At 43.5% G+C, this 20,590-nt stretch overlaps 1 protein-coding gene across 1 annotated transcript in view; it reads left to right on the forward strand.

Moving 5' to 3' along the window:
* The first annotated feature begins 6,167 nt into the window (after positions 1-6,167).
* KCNK3 (potassium two pore domain channel subfamily K member 3) overlaps positions 6,168-20,590 on the forward strand; it is a 174,056-nt gene continuing 159,633 nt past the window's right edge. Inside the window, exon 1 of the mRNA XM_082249785.1 lies at positions 6,168-6,820. Within this exon, the coding sequence (XP_082105911.1) occupies positions 6,538-6,820 (283 nt within the window). The 5' untranslated portion in view covers positions 6,168-6,537. The remainder of the gene's footprint in view (positions 6,821-20,590) is intronic.

The raw sequence follows: 20,590 nt of genomic DNA on the forward strand, positions 1-20,590 counted from the left end.
AGCCAGGCAATCCCCACAGACAAAGTCGCCTGTCTCTTCAAAGTCTCTAAACAAGTCTCTTCAAGTCACAGGGCGACTTTCTGGTCGTGGTAGTGTGGACCGGCTCTAAATGAATTTGAATATAGAATGTTTTGTTAAAGTATCAGCACTGTTTTTGTTTATATATGCATTTCTTGGGTTTCATGTGGGTACTTATTGATATTTAAGTTAGAGCCTCAAATATAATGAATTCACATTTTTATGGATCATTCCAAAAATGAATGGCAGCTGCACACTAAGTCAATTAGTTAGTGTTATAGGTGGCACCATTTTTATTTCTTTTTTTAAGCATAATTCTCTGCCTAGAAGTCACAGATGTAGAGTGCAGTCTACTGCCAGCAGCCTGTGAAAATCAATGACAGGCTGAAATACAGACAGCTGTACACAGATATAGGCACATTGGAGCAGTACTTGCATACAGGGATTTATGTGCTGCCCCAAATGTACACTGGCAATGCATCTGTGTTTTTAGCTGTTTCCTGGCATTCAGCTTTTATTCATATGTCAAATGTGGCAATCGCTAGCTACCAATAAGATCAGTCAGTCAAGAGCTGAAGATTGATTCATTGGCTGATATGGCTGATGTATGTTTTATTGCTTTGCATCTTAAGGCATAAATCCAATGATGTTTTCTTGTCTTGGAACTACACAAACCAGCATGCACTGATGGTTTAAAATGCTTGCTCTCTGCAATGCTATTCTAAATCTTTAAAATTCTGTCGACTCAGACAGACACGCTGGGACCTGTAGTTCAGCTGGAAAGCCAGGCTGTGTGGATTGTACTCTGGGTATGTAGTATGTGATGAGAACAGATGACATCTCCTCTAACTGACCACCAGCTGCATGAGAGCAGTGACATGTGGCATCCCTGGAAGGACAAAGCAGCAATCCTATGTGTGTGTATACAGGTCACTGGCAATTTCTAAGCTTTCAAGAACTGTCAGCTCAATCCCCACCATCCCCCTCTTCCCTGTGTCCCCCCCTCCTATTCTCCATCCCATTGTATCCCTACCCTATTTCTTAACTTCCCTGCCTATGGAGACAGACTGCCAAAGTCGCTCAATCAAGAGACAGGTCACCCTTCTCCAAGTGACAGCTCTGTCTTCCACCCTGCAAATAATGACTGCAGGAGAGAGCTCTTTTACTATACTGCAATAAGAGACTGCAAGCGAAAGATCTATTACTTCCCTGCAATAGCAGACTGCAAGAGGCAGATCGATTACTTCCCTGCAATAGCAGACTGCAAGAGGCAGATCTATTACTTCCCTGCAATAAGAGATTGCAAGAGACAGACCTATTACTTCCCTGCATTAAGAGACTGCAAGAGACTGATTTATTACTTTCCTTCAATAGGAGATGGCAATGAACCCTGCTTCCCTGCAATAAGAGACTACAAGAGACAGAACTATTACTTCCCTGCATTAAGAGAGTGAGACTGCAAGAGACTGATTTATTACATGCCTTTAATTGGAGATGGCAAGAAACCCTGCTTCCCTGCAATAAGAGACTACAAGCAATAGATCTATGATTTCCTTGCCCAGATCTATTACTCCACTGTAACAAGAGACTCTGCTCCCCTGCAATATAAGATTGAAAGCAATTGATCTATGATTTCCTTGCAAAAAGAGACTACAAAAGACAGTTCTATTACTTCCCTGCAATAAGAGACTGCAAGAAACAGATGTATTACTTTCCTGCAAAAGGAGACTGTAAAAGACAGATTTATCACTTCCCTGCAATAGGAGACTGCAAGAGACAGACCTATTACTTTGCTGCAACAATATACTGCAAGAGACAGATTTAATACTTTCCTGCAATAGGACACTGCAAGAGACAGATCTATCACTTCCCTGCAATAAGAGACTGAAAGAGACAGATCTATCACTTCCCTACAATAAGAGACTACAAGAGACAGACCTATCACTTCCCTGCAATAATATATTGCAAGAGACAGATCTATTACTTCCCTGGATTAAGAGCCCCCAATGAAACAGATGTATTACTTTACTGCAATAGGAGACTGCAAGAGACAACTTTAGCACTTCCATGCAACCCGAGACTGCAAGAAACCCTGCTTTCCTGCAATAATAGACTGCAAGCAATAGATATAGCTATGATTTCCCTGCAATAAAAAACTGCAAAAGACAGATCTATTACTGCCATGCAATAAGAGATTGCAAGAGACAGATCTGTTACTTCCCTGCAGTAAGAGACTGCAAGCTATGGATCTAAGATTTCCCTGCAATAAAAGACTGCAAGCTATAGATCTATGATTTCCCTGCAATAAGAGACTGCAAGAGACAGATCTATTACTTCCCTGCAAAAAGAGACTGCAGGAGATGGATCTTTTACTTCCCTGCAATAAAAGACTGCAGGAGATGGGTCTATTACTTCCCTGCATTAAGAGACTATAAGAAAGCTCTGTTTCCTTTCTGAAACAAAAGGCTGCAAGAGACATCCCTCCTGAAATATGAGACTGTAAGAGATAGTTCTATTACTTTTCAGCCATAACATATTACTTTCCTGCTATTAAAGACTGCAAGAAAAAGCTATATTACCTTCCTGCAGTAAATGACTGATCTGTCACATTCTAAAGGAGACTGCACCTTCTCACCTTTCTGAAACAAGAGACTGCAAAGGACATCTATATCACTTCACTGTGGGGAGTCAGTGGGGAACTTTGAGAAACAGATCTGTTACTTTCCTGGAAAAGACCTCCAACACATTGTTAGCTGAAGGAAGAGTGCAAGAGACAGCTTTATGATTTTCATGCAATAGACAGTTCTTTTGTGTTCCTGGTGTAGTATTCTGCAAGAGACTGTTCTATCACCTCCTTACAAATGGAGTGCAAAGGATGCTGCAGTCACCTTCTGCAAAAGACAAGACTGCAACAAACAGCATGGTCCTCTGGCTGTAAGTAGACTGCAAGAGACAGACCAGGCATCATCCTCTGACAAGAGACTGTAACAGAAAGCTAACTGTGCTTTCTAATACAGACCTTATTTCTACAACGACTGCAAGAGAGAGCTTGGTTACTTACCAGCAGGAAACTACTTCTGTCTGCCTCCTGCAAAAAGGCTGCAATATAAAGCTCTGCATGCTCTCCAGTACAGACAGTCCTGTCTCCTTCCTACAAGGCTCTTACCTGAAACTAGAGTGCAAGAGACAACTATTATCATCTTGTGAGGAGAGACTGATGTTTGACTACAAGAGACTGCATTTAAAAAAAGCACAACCCACCCCAACACCCCCCCCCCCCAAGAGACAGTTCTGAAACAATTTATTTGACAAGAGACTACAAGAGACAGCTCTGTTACTCCTGAAAGGAGCAGCTGCATCAGCATCATTCAGGAGAGGGGAAAGGGGTATCTATTACCTTCCTGCAAGAAAGACAGATCAGAAAGAACAGTTCATCGCCTCCTTGGAGAGGACACTGCAAAGGTCAGCACTGTTACCTCCTTTAGAAAGTGACTGTTAGAGGCAGCTCTGTCACCTGTTAGGAAAAGACAGAAAGAGAAAAGACAGAAAGAGACAACCCTAACACTTTCTTTAGGGAGAAACTTGAAGAGACAGCTCTGTCCCTGCCTTCAAAAATGACTTAAGGAGACAGCTCTGACATCTCCAAGAGGAAACAGAGACAGCTCTTGCATCTCCTTCAAAAAGAGACTGTTAGAGGCAGTTCTGACATTTCCTCTAGGCTGAGACTGCCAGGGTCAGTTCTGTCATCTCCTTCCATTGGAAACTGTTGGAGACTGCTCTGACATTCCCCTCAAAAAGAGACTGCTCTGACAGCTTTTCCAAGAAGAGACTTCTAGAGACAGCTCTGACATCTACTCCAAGAAAAGTTTTCCAGGGAGAGCTCCATCACCTCTTTTAGGAAGAAACTGTTAGAGGCAGCTCTGACATTTACTCCAAGAAAAGACTGCTCTAGCATTCTTTCCAAGAAGAGAGCTCTGACATCTACTCCAAGAAAAGACTGCCAGGGATAGCTCCCTCACCACCTTCAGGAAGAGACTGTTAGAGACAGCTCTGACATTTTCTCTAGGATTAGACTGTCAGGGACAGCCCTGTAATCTCATTCAATTAGAGACTATTAAAGCCAGCTCTGTCTTTTCCTGCTCTGACATTTTTTCCAAAAAAAGACTGCTAGAGACAGCTCAGATATCAACTCTGAGAAAAGTCTGCCAAGGATAGCCCCATCACCTTTAAGGAGGAGACTGTTGGAGATCGCTCTGCTATTTCCTATAAGTAGAGATTGCTAGTGACAGTGCTGTCACTTCCTTCAATAAGAGACTGCCATAAACAGCTTAAACATCACCTGTAGGAAAAGGGTACTAGGGACAAGGCTGTCACCTCCTTCCAAAGGAGACTGTCAGGGACAGTTTTGACATCTACCCCCAGAGGAGACTGTCCTGATATCACTAAGAAGATGCTACCAGGGACAGTTCTGACATCCCCTTCAAGTAGAGACTACCAGAGACCGTTTTGACATCTGCCCCCAAAAGAAGCTGCCCTGATATCTCCAAGAAGAAGCCCCCAGAGAAAGTTTTGACATCGTCTTCAAGAATAGAGTGTCAGAGACCGTTTTGACATCTACTCCCAGAAGAGACCGCCCTAGTTTCTCCAAGAAGGGGCTACCAGGGAAAGTTCTGACATCTCATTCAAGAAGAGACTGTCAGAGACAGTTTTGACATCTACCCCCAGGAGAAGCTGCCCAAATATCTCCAAGAAGAAGCTACCAGGGACAGTTCTGACATCTCCTTCACAAAGAAACTGTTAGAGATAATTCTGACCTCCTCTATAGGAAGAGGCTACCAGGGACAGTTCTGACATCTCATTCAAGAAGAGACTGTCAGAGACAGTTTTGACATCTACCCCCAGAAGAAGCTGCCCTAATATCTCCAAGAAGAAGCTATCAGGGACAATTCTGACATCTCCTTCACAAAGAAACTGTTAGAGATAATTCTGACACCCTCTATAGAAAGAGGCTACCAGGGACAGGGCCGTTACCTCTTTCAAGAAGAGACTGTCAGAGACAGTTTTGACCTCTCCTATAATAAGAGGGCAGCTGTGTCACCTTCCTGCAGTCCCAGACAAGATGGGACTCCCAGCCATCAGAGTGTCTCAATAAAAATATATTCCTCTTTTCAGTCCTCCTGGGGTTCCTGCACTGACACTCAGCTGCTGATCACTTGTGGACTCCTCTCCAGGACACTCTTGACCTCCATCGTCTGTCCCTGCCATGGCTTCCTAATAGAAGAGGCTGTGTGTTGCAGAGCTCCTGTGATGTCCACCCCTGGTCTGTAAGTCCCATAGAGCGGAGCTCCTGGGATGTCCATCCCTGGTCTGTAGGTCTCATAGAGTGGAGCTCCTGGGTTGTCCAGTCCTGGTCTGTAAGTCCCATAGAGTGGAGCTCCTGGGTTGATCATCCCTGGTCTGTAGGTCTCATAGAGTGGAGCTCTTGGGTTGTCCACCCCTGGTCTGTAGGTCCCATAGAGCAGAGCTCATGGGATGTTAATTCCTGGTCTGTAGGTCCATTAAGCGGAGCTCCTGGGATGTCCATTCCTGGTCTGTAGGTCCCATAGAGTGGAGCTCCTGGGTTGTCCATCTCTGGTCTGTAGGTCCCATAGAGTGGAGCTCCTGGGTTGTTCATCCCTGGTCTGTATGTCTCTATAGAGTGGAGCTCCTGGGTTGTCCATCCCTGGTCTGTATGTCTCTATAGAGTGGAGCTCCTGGGTTGTCCATCCCTGGTCTGTAGGTCCCATAGAGTGAAGCTTCTGGGTTGTCCATTCCTGGTCTGTAGGTCTCATAGAGCGGAGCTCCTGGGTTGTCCATCCCTGGTCTGTAGATCTCATAGAGTGGAGCTCCTGGGTTGTCCATCCCTGGTCTGTAGGTCCCATAGAGTGGAGCTCCTGGGATGTCCATTCCTGGTCTGTAGGTCCCAATAGAGTGGAGCTCCTGAGTTGTCCATCCCTGGTCTGTATGTCTCATAGATTGGAGCTCCTGGGTTGTGCATCTCTGGTCTGTAGGTCCCATAAAGCGGAGCTCCTGGGTTGTCCATCCCTGGTCTATAGGTCTCATAGAGAGGAGCTCCTGGGTTGTCCATCCCTGGTCAGTCGGTCCCATAGAGAGGAGCTCCTGGGTTGTCCATCCCTGGTCAGTCGGTCCCATAGAGTGGAGCTCCTGGGTTGTCCATCCCTGGTCAGTAGGTCTAATAGACAGGAGTTGTCAGGAGACAATTTGGCGTCGATGAATGAGAGTAGATGTGCTCAGAGCTGGCCGCCCTCCCCTTTTCAGAGCATAGAGCCTTATATGGCCGGTGCCGGCTGTCATTGAGCCTCCTGAGGGTGGTGCTGAAGGGACAGCTCCCATAGAGCAGGAGAAGAACCCTCCGCTGGCCAGCAGTTGGGAAGCTCTATGGACGGGCTCTGCAGCCATGACCTGGAGGAGCTCAGCTGCACAAGGACAGCAGAGCCCTGAGAGCCCGACACCGACACCATGAAGAGGCAAAACATCCGGACCTTAGCCCTAATTATCTGCACCTTCACCTACCTTCTGGTGGGAGCTGCTGTCTTTGACGTTCTGGAGTCCGATGAGGAGACCACCGAGAAGAAGAAGCTGGAGGACAAGAGGAATGAGCTGCGGAGCAAATATAACCTAACAGAGGACAATTACAAGGAGCTGGAGTGGGTGGTTATAAAACTCAAACCTCACAAAGCTGGAGTGCAATGGACTTTTGCTGGCTCCTTCTACTTTGCTATCACTGTGATCACCACTATAGGTAGGTGAACCTTGTCCTGTCTTGTCCGCTAGTCTTGTTCAGGAATCTGAGATAGGCTGAGAGATACATTGTATAAGATGTTCCTCTGTTTTGCTCAGGAAGCTGAGATATGCTATTAGAGATACATTTTAGAAGATGTTCCTCTGTCCTCCCCATGGGGCTGAGATCAGCTAAGAGATACATTGTAAAATGTGTTCCTCTGTCCTGTTAAGGGGCTAAGAGATACATTGTAAAATGTGTTCCTCTGTCCTGTTAAGGGGATAAGAGATACATTGTAAAATGTGTTCCTCTGTCCTGTAAGGAGCTAAGAGATGCTTTTGTATAAATTGCTCCTCTGTCCTGTTAAGGGAGCTGACATAAGGTAAAAAATGCATCGTATAGATAGACTATCATACTGGCTACACATGACTTTCAATGTTTGCCCTGTCCTGTAAACGCAAGAAAGTAAGGCTAGTCTCACACTTGATTGAGGTGAACCCTATTCTGTCTTTTCTGTTAGTCCTTCCCAGAAGCTGACATGGGCTAAGATATACATTATATAACATGTTCATCTGTCCTGCTCAGGAAGCTGAGATAGGCTAAGACATACATTGTATAGAGTAACATGCTGGCTACACATACATTTCGTCTTCCAATGTTTGCTCTGTCCAATTAAAAGTAAGCAAGGCTACGTTTGCACTGGAGTTTGAGGTAGATGACCCTTATTCAGTCTTGTCTGTTAGTCTTCTCCAGAAACAGAGATGGGTCAAGATGTACATTGTATAAGATGATCCTCTGGCTATACATGTTACAATTGAATTCTTCTTCTAGTGTTTGCTCTGTGCTGGAAAACATCGTTTTGAAAGCAAGGCTAGATTCCCATATGAGCTCCAGGTAGGAGCACCATGCTCTGTTCTGTCTGTTAGTCCTCCCCATGAGCTTAGATGGACTAAGAGAAACATTGTATAAGGTATACTGGCTTTTTAGCATACCTTACAATTAAATTCTTCTAGTGTTTGCTCTGTGCTGTAAAACATAGTTTTGAAAGCAAGGCTAGGTTCAGGTATGAGCTCCAGGTAGGAGCACCTTGCTCTTTTTTGTCTGTTAGTCCTCCCCAGAAGCTTAGATGGACTAAGAGAAACATCGTATAAGGTATACTGGCTATTTATTTAGCATACCTTACAATTAAATTCTTCTAGTGTTTGCTCTGTGCTGTAAATCAGTTTTGAAAGCAAGGCTGGGTTCAGGTATGAGCTCCAGGTAGGAGCACCTTGCTCTGACATGTCTGTTACTCTCCCAAATGCTGAGATGGGCTGTGAAATACATTATATATGTATTACAATTCATTTCTGCTATCTTGGTTTGCCCTGTCCTGCCTGTAAAACAGTTTATTGAAGTTAGGCTGCATTCACGTAGCAGCATAGCAGCATCTTGTTCTCTTTTGTCTGTTAGTCCATTACAGAGGCTGAGATAAAGAGAAACATTATATAAGGCATCATACTGGCTACACACATTACATTCTACTTCTAGTGCTTGCTATGTCCTGTTAAACACAGTTTTGAAAGTAAGGCTAGGCTCATACTAGAAGGTGAACCTTCTTCTGTCTTGTCTGTTAGTCCTCCCCAGAAGCTGAGATGGGTTAAGAAATATATTGTATAGGGTATCATACTGGCTACACATGAGTTTCTTCTAACGTTTGCGATGTCTTGCTAGATGCAGGAAAGTAAGGCTAGGCTCACATTTAAACTTGGGGTAGGTGAACCTTCTTCTGACTTGTCTGTTAGTCCTCCCCAGAAGCTGAGATGGGTTAAGAATTATATAGTAGGTCATACTGGCTACACATGAGTTTCTTCTAACGTTTGCGATGTCCTGGTAGATGCAGGAAAGTAAGGCTAGGCTCACATTTAAGCTTGGGGTAGGTGAACCTTCTTCTGATTTGTCTGTTATTCCTGCCCAGAAGCTGAGATGGATTGTATAAGGTGTTCCTCTGGCTTCACTTACAAATTGATTTCTTCTTGAAGTGTTTTCTCTGTCCTGTAAAACATAGTTTTAAATTAATGCTAGGTGCACATATGAGCTTGAGGTAGGAGCACCTTGTTTTGAGCTGTCTGTAAGTCCTCTTCAGAAGCTGAGGTGGACTAAGAGAAACATAGTATAGTGTCCTTCTGGCTACACATGTTACAATTACATTCTTCTAGTGTTTGCTCTGTGCTGTAAAACATAGTTTTGAAAGTAAGGCTCCATGTACACGGGACGTTGTTAAAAGTCCCTTGAATGCTCGAATTTTTTTTTTTTTTTTAGGACGTTTAAAACGTTCGTTGTGTCGCGTTTGCACCCGCGTTTAGCGGGCGTTTGCGATTAAAACCGTTCCTAGAGGTCAAAAAAATAATTCCCCTTTAAAATGGAAAAACGCGAGCGCCAAACGCGTTTTTGCGTTTGAAACACCGGGAAACACACTTTCGAATGCAAATAATTGCGTTCCAAAAAACGTCCCTGAACTCAACTGCCTGCAAATGACTGTAAACGACCCTGTGTACATGGACAGATAAGATAACATGTAGGTGGGTTCAGGGGCTTTGGAAAAAAAACGCCCAACTGCTCCTAAATGGCCATTTACAATGTCCCTTGTACATGGAGCCATAGGCTTGAGTTCTGGGTAGGAGAACCTTGTTCTGACTTGTCGTCTACTCTCCAAATGATGAGATGGGTTAAGAGATTCATTATATAGAGCAGTGGTCTCCAAACTAAGGCCCGGGAGCCAGAAGGGCACTTTGGTTGCCTCTATTTGGCCACGGGACACTATTCCTCCAAATGACATAAATGATGAGGCACCATTCCTCCCACTGACTCCATTAATGGGGCACTATTCCTCCCACTGACTCCATTAATGGGGCACTATTCCTCCCACTTACACCCTTGATTGGACACTATTCCTCCTGCTAAGAGCAATGATGGAGAACTAGTCCTTCTATTGATACTAATCAGGGGGCAGTATTCCTCCTGCTAAACCAAATGATGGGGCAGTGTTTACTCTCACTGATGCCAGAACAGGGCACAGTCCAGCATCCCTAAAGCCCACAGGACAATAAACTGGCCCGTTGTTTAAAAAGTTTGGAGACCTCTGATATAGAGTATCATACTGGCTACACTTGTTACAATAAACTTCTTCTACATCCAGTGTTTGCTCTGCCCTGGAAAACTCAGGAAATAGAGTGCCGGTTCACACTGGTGCGTGCGGGAACCCTGTGAATCCACTGCGGGCTTCCGCATTGCATCCGACTCGCAGGCAGTTCACACTGATATGCGAACTGCTAGGAGTGTGAAAACATAGTTAATAACACCCCCAGATTAGTTTGCATATCGCAGTGCAAACTGTCAATTCGGACAGGAATGGGATCGCATAGGTGTGAACACCCATGATAAAAGGGTCCTGCGCGACTTTGGCCCAAATGCGATGCAAATTCAGCCATACAATCTGTATGGCTGAATTCGCATCGCACAGACATTGCATGTGACTTGCAGAGCAGTGCGGTGCGAATCACATGCGATGTCTGACATCCCTATAGTGTGAACCGGCACTAAATGTAGGTTCACGCTTGAGGTAGGAGAACCTTGTTCTGTCTTTTCTGTTAGTCCTCTCCAGAAGCTGGGATGGGGTAGGAGAAACATTGAATGTAGTGTTCTTCTGGGCAAATGTTACTTTTTTTTATCTATTCCAGTATGTACAGTATTCTCAAAAAAACCCTTTATGTTGCTCTCAGAATGCTCCAATCTCCAAATTCCTTATTTATTCTGCTGTGATGTGACTTCCTGTTAGTGTGGCTACCAGAAAGTCAGCTGCTGGGGGGGGGGGGGGGGGGGTTGAATAAGAAAAACTGTCTTTGCAATAGAAAGTCATTTAACCCTTGCAGTGCAGGGGCAGCCCCACGACAAGGGATAACTTATACCACATCTAGAGATTGGCTTCAAAATGCATGCACCAGGAAGATACACCAGCAGTCAATGTTTGGTGAATGTCACTTTCCTTGCTTTATACATATACCCAGTGCAAGACAATGTTATCTAGAGTCCAGGGCGAATATGCCAAACTGCGCCCCCCCCCCCCAAGATATTTGAGCATTTTATGTCAGCAAAAATCCCCCCCCCCCCCCCCAAAGAAAAAAAAAATGCATTATTCTGCATGCTTACACCCAACCATAAATTCCCCCAGTACAAATCCATCCCCCCAGCACAAACCCTTTCCCCCCTTCCCCCAACACAAATAGCTCTCCCAAAAAAATGTAACTCCTCCTAGCACAAATCCTCTACCCCTCAAATTTCCCCTCTGAGTACACATCTCCCCCCCCCCCCACTCCAAATGCCCCTTCTAGCACAAATACCTTCCCCCAAACAAAAATGTCCCCTCCTAGCATAATTCTCCACCCCTCCTTCACCATATTACCTCTTCTAGCACAAACCCCCCAAATCAACCCCCCCCCCCCCCAGCACAAATCCCTTTCCTCATCCCCCCTCCTAACACAAATCCCCCTAAATCACCAGCAATCACTAGCAATTCTTTCCAAACCAAAAATGCACTTCCCAACATGAATCCCCTCCCACTCAATCTCCTGGCAGCACCCCCACACCTCATATGAAACCACAGTGGGCAGGGCAATAACTGCACAGCACAGCAGATATCCTACAGGATGACCTGGACAAAATAACGGAGTGGGCAACGACTTGGCAAATGAGGTTTAATGTGGAGAAGTGTAAGGTTCTGCACTTGGGGACTAGAAACATAAAAACACAATACACGTTAGGAGGGGAACCCTTGGGGGAATCAAAAATGGAGAAAGATCTGGGAGTCTTGGTTGATGATAGATTAGGCAATAGCATGCAATGTCAAGCGGCAGCTGCCAAAGCCAGCAGAATATTAGCATGCATAAAGAAAGAGATGTATTCCAGAGATAAGTCTATAATCCTTCCACTTTATAAAACTCTGGTCCGACTGCATCTGGAGTATTCTATCCAGTTCTGGTCGCCAGTCCTCAGGAGGGATGTGTTGGAGCTGGAGAGAGTCCAGAGAAGGGCAACTAAACTGATTAGGGGGTTGGAGGACCTTAACTATGAAGAGCGGCTGCAATCGCTCGATTTATTCTCCCTGGAGAAGAGACGCCTGAGGGGGGACATGATAGCAATTTTTAAATATCTCAATGGGGATCTCAGCTTAGAAAAAAAGCTGTTCAGTCGAAGGGATTGCATGAGGACTCGGGGGCATACAATGCGATTAGAGGAGAAGCGTTTTAACCTCAGGCAACGTGGGGGGTTCTTTACTGTTAGGGCTACAAGATTGTGGAATTCTCTACCACAAGAGGTGGTTTCTGCGGGTAGTATGGTGGCTTTCAAAAGACTCTTAGACGTACATCTCAAGGATCAGAACATTCAGGGGTATGGGAGATGATTACAGCCACACACACCTACACAGGTTGAACTGGATGGACTATTGTCTTTATTCAACCTCACCTACTATGTAACTATGTAACTATGTAACAGTGCCCAGGGCAGCCACCCCACCTGCCCACCTTTGGTCCCAGCTCTGCATATATGCCTTAATATCAGATTTTTTTTCTTTTACACATTCTAAAGGAAACCCAGAAGGATCTAATGCGCACTTTCTTTTAAAAGTGCAGGTTCCAGGGCTTTCATCCTGATCCTGATTTAACTACTTAGTCAGGTACGTTCGGTGGCTGCACAGTTGTTTCGGGGCAGTGGCTGATAAGGTAGTCGGAATCAGGATACATTTTTAAAAGTTAGCAATAGCAGTTCTCAATGTTGGTTCAGTAAAACGCAACAGGGAGAGTGAGACTCTGTGAATGCAGGAATAAAGAGTGGTCCAGCTGCTGGAGTACCTGAAAGAAATAAGAAGGCAGGGGGGACTCAGGAAGAATTCATGAATGATATTTTAGGGCAGATAGAAGTATCTTCTCCCCCAGTTGGGGAATGTGAGTCTCCAGTTAGCCCAGTCCATACTTTGTTCTGAAATCCCAATCTTCTCACCATTAGCTTCCTTCTAATTATAGAATTGACTATTCTAAGTAACATGACTACTTGTGTGGGAGAAAACGATTAATATTTCAGAACACTAATCGTATGGTTTCACTGAATAGAAAAACATGTCTTGGAAAGCGTTCTGCTCTACATGACCGTATTGTGAGCTCACTGATTGGACGCTTCTGTGCATTTCCTGCATATGATCCTAGTTCGTATGTGCATGGAATGTTCTTCTAGTCTCTGAGACAGGATACATTATTATTTTGGTGACTTGAATAATAATGCGTTCTATGCTGCATGTGGGGCTATTTTTAGGAATCATGAAATAAGCCAGTTGACTGCTAATATAATAAAATGTGTGACCAGCATAGAGAAGTATGAAATTCCACTCCTTTGTAGAATTGGGATGAGGCACCTCCTGCCCCCCGTAGAACTACAGGTATTGGCATCCCCCAGAATAGGTTGGGGGTAAAGGAGACCTCTAAAGTTACAGGGTGTAAGCACAGGCAATCATAGGTGTGCACAACCTATTGTTTTAGGGTGTGCACCCCAAAGTTCAAACACACATGCGTGCTTCTATGTATAAGTGCATATATATATATATATATATGTGTGTGTGTGCGTGCGTATACACACACACACACACACACACGTATTAAAATGTGGATGGTGTCAGTAGGGGAAATTCACAATGCATGGGGTGGTTAGGGTGTGCCCAGGCACATCTGGCACACCCTGTGCGCACACCTATGCAGGTAATTATGATGTTGAAGCAGGACTCTAGCCAAAAATAACAAGATAAAAATAAATAGCCATTTAGAGAATGAAATAACAAAACCAGTGGTTCCTGCAATATTCACCTTTAATCCAGAGATTTCTCCTGCATTGCTTTACTTCTGACACTAGATGTCCTCAGTCAGATAGCCAGTGTAACGGCTCCCCTGTTCTCTGACTGAGTATATCCGTTATAAGTCTCCCAACTCCCAAGTAAATCAGTTATCAGAGCCCTTGGTTACCCAAACATCAGCCAAGACTTGATGAAGGGTACAACAGGACTGAATCTTTATTGAACAAACTCATACATAATATATACCCGACCAGGTCAGGTGAGCCTGATTACATTATCATATGCAGATGAAACATAATTAACCTGAGCTAATGAACTAGCCATCTGTACAGAAACAATAGGTGAATGGGAATCCACATTTATACAATGTAAAATTAACATGCTAATTAACTCAGCACTGCAACAAGGCTAAAACAAAGCACATTACACATTATCCTAAGTATAAACACAGAACACCTTATTAAACAGACAATAGCAGAAGACCCCAGTAGCAGACTGTCCTTCTCCTACATTGAAGTACTTGGAATCCACATCTAAGCATATGCTTTGATTATTTAGGAGTCACAGACTTCATGCCAACAGTCTATAATAGTTTATGAGGCAATGCTCATACAATGTTCTATCATTCTGATACAGTAGAATTAATGTATCATAGATTTCTTGAGGGATATTGCGGATAAATATTACTGCCCCATTTGAAGTAATCCAAACCATATTCTCAGTGTCCATTAGGTAGCTGTCCATCATTTTCTTGGTCACCCTGTGCCCCAATAGACACATGTAAAACAGTCACAAAAATGGTGCCGCAAGCTTGTGGCCCGCGCCAAATAAATCAGGCCATCCATCCACATTTTACATCCCCCCCTATAGAAATAGACAGCCTGTGGCCAGACCCATGACGGGCCTGCAACAAGTCAGTTGGACCCCCCCAGAGTCTACACTCCAAGTCCTTGGGGCCCGATGTGACTAGACAAGTGGGTGGCCACACATGTGTATGGTACTCAGTGACGGCGTTTCGTCACAGCCAGCATCACTGAGCTCAGTTCAACCTGGACCCACCCCAGCCTATGACTGGACAGCGAACAGAGAAGCAGCATAGTGATGAGCTCATTTTTCTGTCACTCTGCTCTCTCCTCCTATTAGCGTGCTTCTTTCAACATATGAATAAGTTGGCTCCTTGTGCTGTTTTTTCCTCCCACACTGCAGCCCTGCTGTACAGATAATGCAAGAGGCTGATACTAGGTCACATTTAAGTTTGTATTAAAAAAAAAAGAAAAGGAATGTAATGGAGTAATAATGAATGCAGAACTGCATTAATTGTGTCTTTTTTTGGAGCTCAGTTTTGAGTGGGTGTGCAATAGAGTATTTAGGACTGCAGAAGGCTTTCTGTCTATTGTAGAACTACAAGTCCCAGCATGGCTGGAAGATATGGGTAAAGGGACCCATTGCAAGGGTATTCACTAACTCAGTATAGTCCAGGGTATAAATATAAGGTAGATGTTTTAGGACAAACTTATTTTGACAGCTGTAGCAGTGAGGTAAACCATGGCAATCAATCAAAACGACCTTCTTAGAGAAGTGTCTTCAGTAAGCCCACATGATATAAAAGAGAATGTGAAACCAGTTGCCGATGGTGCTCTGTAGCTTTAGCTTTATTGCTGCAGTGTGGGGCAGCTGCGCAGAATCCCATATATATATATATATATATATATATATATATATATATATAATGTGATTCTGCTTTTCTGGGTAGGGGGTGTGCGCGTTCCGGCCTGGCTGTACCATGATTCGTCACTGCACATGCCAATCACCGGGGGGCCCAGCCAGTGATTCACCGCCAGCACCGGGTGATTGACTCTGATCTTCTCTGAACACAGCTCTGTGAGTGTAAACAACACAGAGCTGTGTCCAGTGACAAGGGGTCTCGTTGTTTGTTCATTCCCTGCTAAGCAAACTAGATCCCTGGTAAAAGCAGCACACATAAACACAAATGTAACCCCTTGATCGCCCTAGATGGTAACCCCTTCCTGCTTAGTGTCATCAGTACAGTGTCAGTGACAGTGCATATTATTAGAAATGGTGATGTCAGTGGCAGTTAGTTAGTTTCCCCCCAACGTCAGTTAGTGTCAGATTGCCCCATGCACTACCGCAGTCCTGTTAAAAGTCGCTGATCGCGTGCCATTACTAGTGTAAAAAAAGTAAATAAATAAAAATTTCATTATATATCCCATAGTTTGTAGACGCTATAACTTTTACACAAACCAATCAATATACACTTATTGGGATTTTTTTTTTTTTTTTTTACCAAAGGCATGTAGCAGAATACATTATGGCCAAAATTTATCACGATATTTGATTTTTTTTTTATTTTATTTTATTATGGGATATGTTTTATGGCAGAAAGTAAAAAATATATTGTTTTTTTTTTTCTTAATTGTTGTTTTTTGTTTGTTTATAGCACAAAAAAAAAAGTGGTGATAAAATACCACCTAAAGAAAGCTCTATTTGTGTGAAAAAAAAATGATATAAATTTAATTTGTGTAGAGGGTTGCATGACTGCGCAATTGTCAGATAAAGTAGCGCAGTGCCAAAATAGGAAAAAATGGCCTGGTCAAGAGGGGTAAAACCTTCCGGAGCTGAAGTGATCAGAACAGGCCACCTTCTTTCATTGCTTGGTGATCCAGTTATGATGCTCACATGCCCATTGTAGGCGCTTATGGCTGTGGACACGGGTCAGCATGGGCACCCTGACCAATCTGTGGCTACGCAGCCCCAATCCCTTTTTTTTTTTTGCTTTCAACACACAAACTTCAGGGACAACATGTTCACTTGCTGCCACATTTTCAGATGCTATTGTAGAGAGATAATCAACATTATTGATGCTATGCTGTGCTGCAGTACATTCTATCTGGGTGTTCCCACCCATCTTTGTCTGTTCCAGGTCCTCCTGTTATAGTCTCCATAATACAAAATAAATAAATCCAGCAAAGATGGTGGGAATCCCTTATAATGCGCACAGCAGATGTACAGACCTAAGAACTCAGAAGCATGGAGGGTGGGAAACCTTCATAATGGGCACAGCAGCTGCACCCACACTACAAGGGCTAATTGCCCATTTAGTCTAAGAGAGAGGAGAGCATGGGGGAGAAGACGCAGTGGGAACCAGTTTACCAATGCTAAGGAGCAGAGGATCGGGTAAGTAGAAGCCTAAAAAAACAAAAACAAATGCAGCCACCACATCTAAGGACTGGTAATCTGCAATAAATTTATTCCTTTTCTTCTTAGATTTGAATACATTTTAATTCTCAAATGCAGTAACCTCAGATTTTCTGTAGAAATTTTGACATTATTGCTGCTTTTTTTCTGTACCTCACTGAACGATCCAATCACCACATGCAGGCTACAGCCTTTGATGTGTGACCGATTGTTTCCAAATAAAAAGCGTCTCTGTTCAGGCTCTCTCCTGTTATGAAACAGCGTGTGTAAATAATGAAGACTGTATTCACAGCGAATAACACTACCGGAGTCTCTGATCCAGAAATACTAGGCGCGCTATATTTAGTCTCATTTTCTGGCGCTTTTCAGCAAAGTGTAACAAATTAGACGAAAGGGGCTTCGTGAACCAGTTTGATGGGTCGGGTGTGAGAAGAGAGGAGAAAAATAGATAACCTGTGACTGACAAAACCCCACGGGCCACTGTTACACATCATGTGTGAGAGCTATTTTCGGAAATGCAAGATGTTCATGCAGAATTCACAAGCCGAGTCTGCACTCTGTTCTATAAGAGAAAGACAGAGAGGTCCTCCGAGAGGGTTTGGGGCACTCTAAGGAATAGACTTCAAGACAGAGGTGATGATTCAAGGAGTAGACTTCAAGACAGAGGTCACCATTCAAGTAGTAGACTCCAAGACAGAGGTGATCATTCAAAGAGTAGACTTCAAGACAGAGGTGACCATTAAAGGAATAGACTCAAAGACAGAGGTGATCATTCAAAGAGTAGACTTCAAGACAGAGGTGACAGACAAATCAAGGAGTAGACTACAAGACAGAGGTGACCATTCAAGGAGTAGACTTTAAGACAGAAATGACCATTTAAGGAGTGGACTCGAAGACAGAGGTGACCATTCAGAGTATACTCCTAGACAGAGGTGACCATTCAAGGAGTAGACTCCATGACTGAGGTGACCATTCAGGGAGTAGGCTTCAAGACAGAGGTGACATTTCAAGGAGTAGGCTGCAAGAAAGAAGAGACCATTCAAGGAGTAGACTCCAAGACTAAGGAGACCATTCAAGGAGTAGACTTTAAGACAGAAATGACCATTCAAGGAGTAGACTCCAAGACTAAGGAGACCATTCAAGGAGTAGACTTTAAGACAGAAATTACCATTCAAGGAGTAGTCTCGAAGGGAAAGGTGACCATTCAAAGAGTATACTCCTGGACAGAGGTGACCATTCAAGGAGTAGACTCCAAGACTAAGGAGACCATTCAAGGAGTAGACTTTAAGACAGAAATGACCATTAAAGGAGTAGACTCCAAGACTAAGGAGACCATTCAAGGAGTAGACTTTAAGACAGAAATGACCGTTCAAGGAGTGGACTCGAAGACAGAGGTGACCATTCAAAGAGTATACTCCTAGACAGAGGTGACCATTCAAGGAGTAGACACCATGATTGAGGTGACCATTCAGGGAGTAGGCTTCAAGACAGAATTGACCATTCAAGGAGTAGACTCCAAGACTAAGGAGACCACTCAAGGAGTAGACTTTAATAAAGAAATTACCATTCAAGGAGTAGTCTCCAAGGCAAAGGTGACCATTCAAAGAGTATACTCCTGGACAGAGGTGACCATTCAAGTAGGCTGCAAGACAGAATTGACCATTCAAGGAGTAGACTCCAAGACTAAGGAGACCATTCAAGCAGTAGACTTTAAGACAGAAATGACCATTCAAGGAGTAGTCTCCAAGGCAAAGGTGACCATTCAAAGAGTATACTCCTGGACAGAGGTGACCATTCAAGGAGTAGACTCCAAGACTGAGGTGACCATTCATGGAGTAGACTTCAAGACAGAGATGAACATTCAAGGTTAAGAGCCCTTTCACACTGGTGAGTTTTTGCTTCATTTTTTTTTTTGCTTCATTTTTACCTTGCTAAAAAATGCAAGAAAATGTTTCTCTTTAAATCCTATGAGACTCTATATCCCACTATGGGCGCGGTGGGTTTAGAAAAGTCTTGCTTGCAGAATCTTCCATGCAGTTTTCAAAACTACGCCAAAATCCCAGGTTTCCATTGAAGTGAATACAATACACACCAAAAGCATGGCAACAACACATCAAAAAGCACCAGCATTGCGTTTTTGGTGCGTTTTTTTGAGTTACATGTCCAAGTTTCAGGTGCATTCTGGCTAATAGGCACCTGAAAAAGCACTGGAAACTGATCAAAAACATTACAAAAACTCACGCGCTTTCGATACATTTTTTCAGAGGAGCAGTGTGAAAGCAGACTAAGTTGTAAAATTTTTTTAACAAACATATTTCTTAAAATACAGTAGATGTAGTCCCAATCAGTACAATCAATTTTAGTGAAATGCATTGGAATTCATAGAGAAAACAAAATAAGGTCGTTTTGGTGGTTTTAAAGGGTGCAGAGAGCTTGAAATGACTCCCAAAGGGTTATGAAGGATTATTCTGGAGCTGTTCTTGTGCCAAAAAGCAGACCCACATTAACCTAATCAATTTACATTTTTTTTGTACAGAATGAGAAAATAAACATAGTGAATCAATATTAAAGTAATTAAATACATGTAAAGCAAAAGCATGCAATAAGATACACACAAAAGAAAAGCACAAGCACAAAGAATGTTAAACAAAATAAACAAAACTTTGCTAAATATACCAAAAAACAACAGCACTCTCTAAACAAGTACATTCAAGCCAGGACGCTGTGCGGGAAAGGCGCGCTTCCCACACGCGCACATGGTGCCCTTGCTTAAACCATGTGTAGGTGCCATTAATTGATACTGGCTCCCCAAACGCAGCATGTTTGCAGGCACCAGACTGCATGGTACCACAGTATTTGTAAAAGTAGTACTTTTTGCAGGTTCCTGTTCATTTGGCAACCCATTGAAAAGAATGGGCTGTAAAGACCAGAGCACGCGGGAACGGGAGCGTTCTATTGTGAAATGGCCGTACAAGAGTAAATTAGTTATTTTTCTGTGAAATCAATTTATCTAAAATCACTTCACCCATCCCTAATGGATACTCCTTTAAAATGAACCTATTACCTTGTCTTGTATGCGAAAGGCACTTAAAGCAGCTGTAAGATCAGTAAATCCACATTAACAATTAATAAGACACACACTGGCCTATTAGAAGGCAGGACGACATTCGTCTCTCAGTGAGGTCACAAGTTGAGAATAGCTTCTATTTTAGAAAAGATCACAGTGTAATTGAGCAGGGCTACAATTAAATTATTCTCATTAAATAAAGCACATCCATGTATTGCATCTATTACTGCTGGAGCAAAACGTTGTACTTAGTTTGCATACAGATGTGCCTCATAATGAAGGAAATTTATACAAAGTGGGAAATATTGTGAGAAAAGACCAAACAGGAGATTTATAACTTTGAATACAACTTAAAGAGACCCTGTAACTTGTCCATTCTTATCAAAGTGACGGTGCCCCCCATCCCAGTAAGGTATACTCACCCAGTGGCACTCCCGTGCAGCTTCCTTACAGCAGGAGTCCACCCTTAATAGGCTCTGATTTTGGATGGTGTCAGAGCTTACCTTGGTGGATGATGTCCCTGGCCCTTACCTTGGTGCATGATATCCATGACCCTTACCTTGCTGGATAATGTCCCTGACCCTTACCTTGGTGGATGATGCCCCTGCCCCTTACCTTGGTGGATGTTGTC

The sequence above is a fragment of the Pelophylax lessonae genome, assembly GCF_965119305.1.
Source record: "Pelophylax lessonae genome assembly, chromosome: 3".
In the NCBI taxonomy this organism is placed as follows: domain Eukaryota; kingdom Metazoa; phylum Chordata; class Amphibia; order Anura; family Ranidae; genus Pelophylax; species Pelophylax lessonae.